General features: G+C 40.7%; 1 protein-coding gene across 1 annotated transcript; it reads right to left on the bottom strand.

Moving 5' to 3' along the window:
- Nucleotides 1–1,878: 1,878 nt before the first annotated feature.
- mc2r (melanocortin 2 receptor) lies at nucleotides 1,879–4,350 on the bottom strand. The gene is made up of 3 exons (XM_041044655.1): nucleotides 3,911–4,350; nucleotides 2,904–3,449; nucleotides 1,879–2,589 (listed from the first exon to the last, which is right to left on the bottom strand). The coding sequence occupies exons 1-3, from the start codon at nucleotides 4,270–4,272 to the stop codon at nucleotides 2,586–2,588; spliced, it is 912 nt and encodes a 303-aa protein (XP_040900589.1). The 5' UTR covers nucleotides 4,273–4,350; the 3' UTR covers nucleotides 1,879–2,585.
- Between the last annotated feature and the right edge of the window lie 7,996 nt (nucleotides 4,351–12,346).

Below are 12,346 nucleotides of genomic sequence, written 5' to 3' on the forward strand. Positions count from 1 at the left end.
ATACATTAGCATGCTCATGATGGTTACCAATCTTTGCTTCGGATCACTGGTTGTGTACAAATGATGGAGGCAGTGAAGTCAGCAACAAGTGGGTAAGGTTTTGAACAGAACCTCATGGATCCTGTACGCAATTACCCCTATTTATTTGACATCTCTTGCTGCGGCTGCTTTTTGTTAAAGGGGAACCTGATTTTGCACATTGAAGTCTGTTTGCATGGTGCTGAGTGCTGCTGCTGAAAAAAGTAGTATAAAGCCTTTTGTGGCTCCAGAGGGACTCAGTGCATAGTCTGATAAATGTCCTCAGACGATGTCATTTGAGTCAGTGTCAGTTTGGGCTGAAAACTACAAGTTTAAAAGTGAAAAAAATATGGGTGTGGAGTTAGAAAGAACTGAGCTTACCAAACTCTGCATCCTCTGTATCCTAAGCTCTGCTTGAAGTTAGAGGGTCCACATGGGACGTGTCCAAGTTTACATACCCCTGATTGTAGTATGTAAAGTGTATGTGTGTCCACTGCCTGCATGAAAGTCCGCAGCTTTCACTGTCTTTGCCAGACTATGATCAGGGCTTTGTAGGAGTTCAGTGCTTGAGAACTCTACACATTTAGTGATTTATTATTGTGCAAAATCTAAAGTTTTGGAGGAGGTGTGTCACCCAGAGATGATTCAGATTAGTGGATATACTTTATCTCCAAGCACACACAAAGTATACATGCATGTACTGTATGTAAATTTGAACAACAGCAACATTAGGCTCAGATGTATGAACACGTTCATTTGAATTAGGCCACAGCGCTGATGCAGACCGATTGTCCCTTTGGTGGATTGATTGTATACACCTCCAACAGCCAGAAAAACTTTGCCTAAGACATGTGTTACCTTATTTGTTATCTGCAAATGGGGTATAAAGTTGGCTGCTACTGAACTTTTGGACAGCTCCTCTTGCCAATTTTCTGCTGCTGCTGTATGCCCTGCCTCCCCCTGCTGCAGCGTTAATGATGAAATGAACAATCAGCCTCAAATCTGCCAACTGCTCAGTAGCACAGCAGTTTCTGCTGTGATTTGAATGCAGTCACTCTGCCTGTCTCTATCCTCTATCTTCATATTAGTTAGAACTGCTGTATAATGTCAATGGGCCCCCAGATCTCCTCATGCTGCCTTCCCGTCCACACTGTTTTAAACTATACGTTTACACTTGAAATGTAAAAATGAATGTACAAATAGCTTCACAGTGCTCTCTGTAAGTGTGTCTTGGTGGTGCCTACCTCCCAACTGAGAAGCTTGACAGAACTTTATCACAAAGATCAACTATCTGCTGTAACTGCTTTTCATGCGAAATGTTATGCATCATTGCCGCATGGTAGATACTAAACATTTGTTTTGCAGTGTTGCATATTAATATTTATTGCAAAGAAAAGCAAGTCGTTTGTATTGCTTGTATCTTCAGACTGATCCATAGCATTTTTATGCATAGACAACAAGATAAAAGATGTTTTTAGAACAGACGTGGAAAAAAAAGTATTATGAATGGGAATGTTTTTTTTTCTGTTTTGTGTTGTAATTGCTTCCTGTGGTTTTCAATAATGTATCAATGTTTACTGTAAGTGTTTTGCAATTGTGAGATCAAAAGAAGAGCAAATGAATACACAAAAATGTACATCAAAAAGTGCTTCTATTAAAACCCAGTATATATATATATATATAGAAAGAGAGAGAGAGAGAGAGAGAGAGAGAGAGAGAGAGAGGGAAAAGAAAAACACATAAATATGTATATACATATATTTAATATACATATATTTTATATGTATATATAGATAGAAACATATAGATATATATGTTGATATTTTATGTTTATATGTTATTTATACATTTTATCTATATATTTATATATGATACAAATATATTTGTATGTTTTTTTCTTTTCCCTATGGGTTTGAAGAGTGATAGAATGTATATTCACCTATAAAATGACATATCTTTACCTTGTTACCGTTGATTGTGAAGTACTTAGTTCTTGCTCCCACAGACAGCATCAAAAACCACTGAGATGATGATGATGTGACACTGGACAGAGGTGAAGACCACATGTTGAACACTAATTGCATGCTCAGTCTTACATTTATGTACAGTGAGACAGTGTTAACGGCTGTGGGGACATATTTCATGTTAGTTAACTGTAAAGTGGTGGCATGCAGAAATATAAATGTGCGCTACAGTTGAAGCGATTGAAGTCAGTGTTGGCCATGTTGCTTAAAATGAATTTTTATTTATATATGTCTAAATAAAAGCAAAATGCAGAGGTGCTGTCTTTTTATTGTTCCTATCTGTAGCTGAGGTGCACTGTGGTCCTGAGCGTGATGATGAAATCAATGTTATGATCCACGTAAAAAAATAACATGTTCTTTGAGTAAAGTAGGTTCTGGGAAATGGTGCTTCTCATGCGAATGTTTTGCAGATGGGTGATTTCAAACAGGATTTGCAGGGGCTGACACCTGGGGTGAAATGAGATCGCATCCAAGTCTTGAGGGAAAATAATTATGGACGAGGGGTGGATGGTTAGACGGCCAGCAAGGATGGACAGATGGCAGCTATCTAATGTAAAAAACATACAAAGAAACACTCACTTTTGGAGAGGTGCATGCAAACACACATGAACCCGTGCTCACTCAAGTATCACATGTACTGGCGGCAGTAGCTTTGATTTAACCTGTGTCAAATATCAGATGGGGACAATTGAAGGAAGATAGGGAATTATTTGCTGCATGATGCAACTGAGCACCAACAGTAACTCACAGGTGTAAATATATGCATCTCAGTGAATGTGAAGCACTGTGCAGGTGAAGAGTAACCGTGCTCTTTCTGTGGAAACGTGAAAGGCTAAAATAAAACGTGTAAATAGGATTTACTTCCAGTTTGAACAAAGCAGCATCTTCCTGAAGGTCTGTCTGAGCTCCGCGCTGCGGAAGGCATAGATGGCTGGGTCGATGATGGCGTGGCTCATCAGCAGAACCATGTGCAGCTGGAACAGCGATCGGTAGCACTCGCAGTATGGGTTCGTGGGGCACACCATGATGATGATGAGGTGGAGGAAAAACGGCGCCCAACACACCACGAATGTCCCAAACAGAATGGTGAGAGTCAAGGCCCCTCTCATGCTGCTGCCCCACCTCCGCTGGCCCCGACACTTCCTCCCGCTGCTGGTGGGCAGAGCTGCGATCTTCCTGGCATGGATGCGTGCCAGCATGAACATGTAGACGTAGAGGAAGTAGATAATCACCAAGGAGATGATGAAGAAGACGACAAAGCAAACCATGATGATCATGGACTCGAAGAACCTCACCATGAGTACACCTGATACCCCACACGTTGCCCAGATGACAACCAAGATGGCCCTGGTGCGCCGCATTGTCATGATGTTGTGATATCGCAGTGCATGGAAGATGGTGATGTAACTGAAAATGAAAACAAATAGTTTTGTTCTCTGCTCTCAAATCACTTTGGCCACTTGAGTGAAGTGGAAACAAGAGCCCAGTGAAATTATCCCCGCAGTCTTAGTTACTGAGACGGGATTATAAGCAGAGGATAATGGTTGCAGGGCCCCAAATCCACAGAGAGACAGTTTAAAACAGCCACAGAGCAGATCAGCAAACAAACAGATCAAATCACTCAACCTTCTGTTAACCACCTACAGTGTGCCCGCCTTGATTCCGGTTTACTTTACAGTCAATAAAACCACTTTTCCCTTTGATTTACAATGGAACAAAATAGCTTTTAGCATTAGATTGCCATTGAAAACAGGTACTCTGGTCAATAACAATTCGTGGACTTGGGGTGGAACATATTCACAGCATCCATCTACCAACCAAATATATGGTTTAAAAGTATTGTAAAATGTTAAGCCCTACATACATACCGATCCACAGCAATGGCCAGGAAACTGAAAATGGAGCCAATGAACGACATACACAGCAGGGAGTCCATCACATCGTCCAGCTTGGTCTCAGAGGAACCTTTCTTCTCCAGTTGTCCCACATCGGCAAACACAATCATCACGTTCTCACAGGTTTTGGTGAGGCTGGCAATGGTGTTGAAGCCCGCCAGGCTGCAGATGAAGCAGTACATGGGCGAGTGAAGGTTCCTGTTCCGTATGACGGCCACCACAACCAGGAGGTTCTCAGCCAGGCTCACTAATCCAATGGTGAAGAAGAGAGGGACGGGGACTTCCACGTTGGGGCAGTCTGACTGGACCACTGAGGTAGTGTTCATAGTTTCCATGTTTTCCAGTTTTCATCAGCAAATAAAAGCTAAAAACCAAACTGATTAAAATTAGAATCAGTTTTCGTTTTAGCTTTCATTAGTTTTTCTTGATGGAAAAAAAAAATCTAATGACTAAGACTAATACACAAAATTAGCCCTACTCCTAATGTGTAGTTTAGTGTGATGACCAGCAATGACCAGAAACAGTTGTGCAGGTGAGGGGGGGGGGGGGGGGGGGGGTGTTCTCAGCTGATACAGTGTGACTACTTCCTTCTTTGTGATCACTCCAGCAAAGGTCAGATCTCAGGAAACACACACAGGAATGCTGGCAACAGGCCACTCTCTGCAGCTGGTTTGTCGCTCTTCACAAAATGTCCCTTTTTCACATACGTCCTATTTTCAGCTGGGGATAGTAGATGGTGGTGGTCTTGGCACAGCTCAGTCATGATCTCCAGCCATGTGACTGTATCTGCCTCCACTCTGCTGTTTACGCAAAAGGAACAGGTGCTTTCCTTTTGGTGTTTTAGTAAGACAGGCAGTGTTTGTCCAGGGGCTTAGAGACAGTCAGTTACTGCAAAAGTGGTTTACATGAAATTGCAACACAGTGGTTTACATTGCCAGTCTTTTACACTGCTTCGATCCAGTCTTGTCTGCTTTGGTGAGACTGTTTGCCTGATCCTTCACCTGTGAATACACAATAACAAAATGCATAGTTACAGTCCACAGGCATAATCCTCCTGCTTCTGTTGTACAGATTCAATATCCAGTGTTTCACCAGGTGAATTCAGTGTGACTCATGCATTTGCACTTAATCATTTCCATTAGACGTGTTTTCTTTCTGATGACCAGTGTGACCTTTTGTCCAAGGTCTAACAGCTCATACGACCTCATCTGAGTATTCTGCCCTTCAACTTGAAAATGTTTGGTTCCCCCTTTGTAATTGGACAGTGCTCTTACGGTTATGAAACACAATTTTAAAGGAATATTTTCTGATCACCACAATCATAATTAAAATGAAGGAAATACTTTGTGATCTGGGCTATGAGTCAGAATTCCTGTCAGGCTGCAGACTGAAGATGATGATTATTATAATTGTACTAAGCTTTTATCCAAAATCCTGTGATCCCTCTTTGCCTTATAAATCTCAAAGAGGCCTCAGTGTTTTCAGAACAATCAAACGTGCTATGTTTAATCCAATAATGGAAACTTAAACTGCTTTGTAACTTTACAAACTTCATCACCACCTGTGACACAAGCTTTGAGTCATTTTTTTTCATTGTTATAGAAATGACAGTGCAAAAGCAGCAAAGTAAAAGTGAAATGAAAGTAACCCAGTGCTTTTACTGGGCTTTGCAGTGGTGAGTTCCTGCAGCGGCCCATCGTTTGCCTCCATATTTCTGTCGTTTTTTTAAATTCAGTTGGAAAGAGAGGAGCAGTTAAATAAGCAGAGCACAGATCAGTTAAGAGATAAGTTATTACAGTACATCCTGTGAGGAACAATGTCTGAACCAATGTTCACGACAATCCATACAATATTTGTCAAGATGTTTCAGCCTGGACCAAAGCAGTGGCCAGACTAGCTGACCAACACTGCCATCTCTGGACCCCTGCTGCTAGCTTTGTTCAAACTTTCACTGCACCTTCAAAGACGCCTGTGTGATCCATGAGCTCCAGCAGGAGGTCCAACTCATCACTCAGCTTTGGATAAGCACAACATGAAAAGAACAAATAACAGCCACAGCCCTAACAGACGGAGCTATGAAAAGACCTGTTCATACCCTCATCTGTGCTGTTCACAGTCTCACAGAGATTTATTGACAACATAATAACATTGAGAGCGGACTTATTTCCACTGGTGGTGAAAACATTTCAGCAAATCATTTCTTTATGCCTTGTGTGTCTCTCCGTGTGTGTGTATGTGTGTCCTTCTGTGCTCGGGAAGGACAGATTAGCTCAACCTATAATGGTTGCCATCATTGTAGAGGGTTTATGCTAAAAATGGTTTATAAATTATTTACAAATTAAAATATTTTTGGCCAGTTCCAGTTTTATTTATGCCTAAAATGTTATGGTTGAGTGTTGTGTGGCAATACAAACCTCTGTTTGTGCGTGTGTGTAGGTGGTTAAGTGTGTGTTTATATATCCCCCAGCACATGGTCAATATTCGGATGTCATCAAACTTAAGGTCAGATAAACCTTTGGGGTAAAATTGGCAGGGAGCCGCCACATTATTGATTAAATAACTAAATAAAATTGATTCAACACACTGAAGAGAAGCCCTGCAGATTGTTTTCAGCCACTTACATCTTTCCTGTTGTTAAGGATTAAAGCATCCTCATGATGTCATTTCTGTGATTTCAGCCAGCCAACTCCGGCAAGCATCGGCACAGATTTCTCTACATACACACATATTCGAGTGTGCTCTTTCATCTGCTTATCCCTTAAAGTGAACATGCTTATTATGCATCTCTGTGCATTCACTTCGATCACTATGTGATTTGTTAAGCTCTGTATCCTCTGATCACATTTTCATTCTACGTGTATCCTCTGCCACTGCCATGGTAAGTTTAGCCTCAGGGATCATTAATGTTTCATTTGAATCTCCCCTCATTGTTTACTGTTTATTCAAAAATCAACACTAAACCGTTCATCATAAGGAAATGATATCAAATGGGAGCAAAAAGGGTTCTTGCTGCAGACAGTAACTAAATAAAATGACCAAATAAATTACCAAAACTCTCTTCTATGAACTGTCTGCTATAGGCAAAAATCAATAATCAATAATCAATAAAAGCAAACTGACCACACTCGTAGAATCATAACAAAACACACTTTATGGCCAAAAGTCTTTGACTCATGTACAAAGTCAAGTGCACATCTTTCCCTTGTCTATGGGTCTTAGTCTGCTACTATGACAGCCTCTAGTCTTCTGGATTCAGGCCTACCACCAGATGTTGGTTACTGGCTGCAGGGATTTGCTTCCATTCAGCCACAACAGTATTAGTGACGTCCAACCCAGATGCTGGGTGGTAAGCCCTCAGGGTCCCAGTTCACCCCAAATGTGCTGGATGCTGTTGAGGGGTTAAGGGCTCTGTGCAGGCCAGTTAAGTTCTTTAACACCAAACTGGGAATCTGGAACTTTCCCAAACTATTGGTACAAAGTCAGGTACACGTTAAGATTTCTCTTAAATGGTAAAATAATGGCTGAGATATTCTCGACATGTTGCACCAAATCATAACTGTTGTTATCTTAGGGCATTTTTCATATGGAGCGGGTCTAGACTGTACTATTTGTAATAGTATAAAATGTATATATGTATCTGTATGTATATGTATATGTATGTATGTATATATATATATATATAGCTTATATATATATGTGGCAGCATTAAGATTTCCCTTCAATGAAGTCATGAGCCACCCCAGATCATAATATGTGCACAGAGGTGTCCTAATCTTTCGGCACAGTTACCATTGATCAGGAATGATAAGATAAGAAAGGCATAACCATCACATGAAATACTTGTGATCAACTCAAAGAGGAGTTTGTCACCAGAGCTACTTATCCAAACATTTTCTTTACACTCTAGGCCTCTGTCTCTCTGTCTGTGCTCATCCCCTTCACAATGCCAACACCCATACGCATCTAAGTCTCGGCATTTTTTCGTCGTCATTACCGCCCCACTTACTCACTTGCACATGATACATACGTCGTGTATCATGTGCTGAAAATCAAACAGCTGGCTACTGGATGACCCTCATGATCATATGATCTATACTCCCCTGCTGCATATTGAGGAAGACTTCAGTATGCAGAGCAGCAGATCTTAACTGTAAGGAATAGCAGTCCTGTGAGGCTATAAATGTGCCCCTGATGTGTTGTTTGAGGGGGGGGGGGGGGGGGGGGGGGGGGTTGGCAGAAATATGATTGTAAACATCATACAGGTCTCAGCACTAGGTTGACGTATAAAGGAGTGAGTCTGTTTTGTTCCTGTTTTCTTGAAATTTGTCACGATTCCTTTTAGAGCAGGTGTTTAAGCGAGCTCCCACAGAAAGATGATTAAAGCCATAATGAGCCAATCATGCCCAGCAGAAGCACTTAATTGATATCCTTCGAGTTCAGCAGCACGTTCGAATAAATCCCTAAATGTCATCAGCCAAAAAAGGTAAGTCATGTGGGTATATGGCATAACACACACAGCTGTGAGTCCAGTGAGTCTACAGATGGATCACTGATGGGTGAGGTTGTTTTTTGGCAGAAATATGACTGTAAGCACAGTAGAGTTTTCAGCACTAAGGAAGAGTGTGAAAAACATGTCTATTTTGCTCCTGTTTCCTTGAAATCTATCATGATTGCTATTAGAGCGGATTCTCAAGTGAGCCATGACGAACAGTCCCTCAACAGTGACATTGAAAGAGGACCAAAGCCATATGAATCAGTCAGAACTGCACAAAGTGGGAGCAGCAATGGTAATGGAGGGAGCTTTAGTTACAGGTCGACATAATGTCAGACCTGTCTACATCTGCTTGCTGTCTTTTCATAACACTGTAGCGCCAGATCAAAGCTGTTATTTTCTGCTGTGCATTTTCAGGGTAAAAGGTTTCTCTGCAAGTTCTCCTAATGTAACCCTGATTGGCTCGATCTCCTCCTCCAGGTTAGCCATGACAGACATACTAATCAGAACATTATTAACTACTTTATAGCTACATTAGGCTTTAAAAACTCAGAACATTGGATGTCTGGTACTTGCTATGTGAGCATCCACTTATAGTAATGCACTCCTATATAAAACATATCCACAGAAAAAACATAGATCTACATTTACGTCCCCTGCTGAATCCTTGATGAGACAATGTAAATGTAAAAGCTTGAATTAAATTAAGAATTGTGTAAAAGCCTTACTTGTTCCTCGCTCCACTGCCGGCTGCTGAAACAACCTTCCTGTTTAGAGGCCTTTTAGAAGATGATTTGGTTTCTTTGTCATGCTTTTTGCTGAGCATCTAAACAAAAGGCACTGATAGAAGAGCTGAAGTGAACCTATCTTTCAAGAGGGTTTTAGGCAGTGGATTGTGTTTATGTGGGACAGACAGGGAACACTGTTGTTTTAGCCTTGAAAGGCTGCCTCACCAAGGCTTGTGATGCATGTTATTTAGTCCAATTCTGTGTTTTTCTTGTTCGTCAGAGTGTCCATTAATGATATCAGCACAAGGACAGTCAGTTCACTGACCCTGTCCCTGCCCCTCTCTACTTTTTTCTCTCTCTGTCTGACAGATATTCCATTTTGTTGCATTTTACTAATTATAATTAAATCATACCTGGTGATATTACACCTTTATTGGTCCAAATGTGGAAAATAAAAACCAACACCCTATAATCCATCCAACAGCTGGTGGGTGGATTGGAAACTGGTGCTAAAGAATTATGAAATGTAATCCTTCCTGTTCACGGACAGAGGCCATTAAAAGTGGTACATATACAATGTGTCTACAGCAAGTGCTTTAAGTCTTGCTCAGTTATGTACATAGTGTATGTATTACTAACTATTCCAAGGATCTTCAATGAAGTAAATGGTACATCTCCTAATCTTTGCTGGTTGACCATTCGCTTAATCCCCCTGAACAGCAATTGTTCACTAACTTAGCAACTGTAATTATGGCCAGCAGGTTTGTCAAGTGTGATGTTTAAAGTGATGTTTAGAGTTCGGAAGAGTTTGGAAGGGGGTGCCATTTTTTAATTTGCCCTAACATAAGCTACAAGTGTTAGCTTAATAGACCCACTGTTTCAAAAACTGCTATAATTTTTTTTATGGTAAATTGGTTACTGTTACTATTGTAAACTGCATATGTGCCTTGCATGAATGAAAAGTTTATAGCTGTTGCAGCTAACTTAGTAAAGAAATCAATGGGCACAAGAAATTTAGCAGTTGGAAAAAAACATATTTTGCGTAACTTGTCATAATTATATTTAAAATTAAATTCTAAATTTAAAACCATTTCCCATTTATCATTAAGCAGCATAAGTCCCTCTCATTTTAAGGGGCTAGTATAATAATGAAATCTTTAAACTTGAAGAACTTACACAATGATGGGGATGAGTCAGAGCGTGTTGAATTTATTGAAGAGGGCCGTCAAAGAGGCAGTGATCTCAGAAGCAGTGGAATAGATTTTCTTGCTCTGTATGGTTAATTTGCCAATATTGATCAAACTGCCTCCTTTTTTGCCAAGTCTTTTTTTTTAAATAAAGGTGCTCTGACCTTCTGCAGATAGCCACAGCTAGGGTGATGTGCTGAGAAAAAGGCATTACAGAGACTGCAGTGTGATTGAAAAATGTGAGCAGGACTTTTTTTGGAAGGTCAGATGGAAAGGCTAAGAGACAGGTAGAGACACAGCAAGAAGGCAGAGGAGAAAGTGACAGTCACATTGGAAGCATGTGTGAAGGAGGAGGTGGAAGGCAGGCCGTGAGGGAGACAGGATCAGAACGTGGTGGAGTATGAGCTTTGGTGAGTCACCTCCAGAGCATCTTCATTCATTAGACTGTTCCCATTCTCCACTGCCTCCCCACCGTGGATCCCTGCATGGCCAGAACTCACACAGCATTCATTATCCTCCATGGAGTTCAGCATACATATGTTATATCACAGGTAACTGCAAAAAAACACCCACTATTTGAAGACCTTGGCCCCTTGCTTATCTGAGAGAACCCTGTGAGAAACCACAGAGAGAAAGGTGAAATTGCCAAATGACATAAATCTGCATTGAGTGGAAGTTTGGCTCAGCTGACTGTGTGGAGGTGTTTTAAATGTTTCCTTCCTGAAGGGGAATATAACCACAACACCCTCAGTTTTTCTCTTTTGAGTTTCATTTCACAAACAAACATGACTCGCATACCTTAGTCATATGGTAATGGAATCAGAATCACTCACTTTATTTTTTTAAGTGCTGTGAGATACAAGTATATACCTTGGTGATGGCAGTGCAGGTGCAATGGACACCTGCACTGTAATAAGACGAGTCTGTAGGGCTTATTTTAAAGAGTGATCAGTAATACAAAATATGCAATGAATATGGATACACAGGCTGCTGTAGCTGATGTTCCACCAACGCAGTTCAACAACACACAATGCAAAAACCAAAACTGAAATTATGTAAGCTATGTCAGTTTTTGAGCACAATATTTTAAAGTCAATTTGTCTACAGGTCCTCATTATGAAGTAGGAAGTCAGGGGTAGCTTGTAGGGGATGAATCAAATCTGAGCATAAACATTTAGGAATTGCACTTGAGAGGCCTCCCTCATGCCTCTTTATACTAAACTGATAACTGATTACTTTTTCAAATTCTTAACAGGTCAGCCGCAATTCCCAAATGAAAACTATACAGTCAAGAGGAAATATGCAGATGAGAACCAAGCTGTGATGGAAAATGAATTTGAGCCACTGAGCTTTCTCATTTCCTGTGGAATGAATATCCCCTGTTGCTTTAACCAAATTTGTTCTCCTCTTAAGGGTGAGACTGAATCCATCCTGGTGCAGCTGATGTAGAGCATGGGAAGATCATTCAAATTGAACTAAATGAAAACACAAAAATTAAGGAAATTAATAGGCCTTTCATTCCTATGCTGTTCTACTAAAGTTATTTAATAGAGGAAGTTTCCCGAGGCTGATATTGTCTCCGAGGATTGCTAGCTTGTAGCTGTGAGGGCGTGTGTGTGTGTGTGTGTGTGCACACAAGGGAGAGATGGCATGGATCCAGTTGAGACCAGATAAATTTGGACATTTCTGACCTGAACCCTGGAGTGAAGGCACAGCTGCAAAGCGATGATGAAGAGAAAGCATAATATTTTTCTGAAACCTTCAAGAAAAAAGAAAAAAAAAACACAGTCAGTAATATTCTTACACATGCACAGCAGTTCGGCTTAACATTTAATTTTCATATAGGTCATGCCATACATGGGAAACACTGCTGCCTGAACAAAGGCAAATATTCTTCAAATGTTTATTTAACTGCACTGAAACTACGTTTTCTGCATATGATGTATTAAAAAGTGTTTTTCTAAGCCTTCACAGTGTTTCTTTTGGCTGAGGGGGAGATTTT

This window comes from Toxotes jaculatrix, chromosome 8, assembly GCF_017976425.1.
Source record: "Toxotes jaculatrix isolate fToxJac2 chromosome 8, fToxJac2.pri, whole genome shotgun sequence".
NCBI classification, from domain to species: Eukaryota; Metazoa; Chordata; class Actinopteri; family Toxotidae; genus Toxotes; species Toxotes jaculatrix.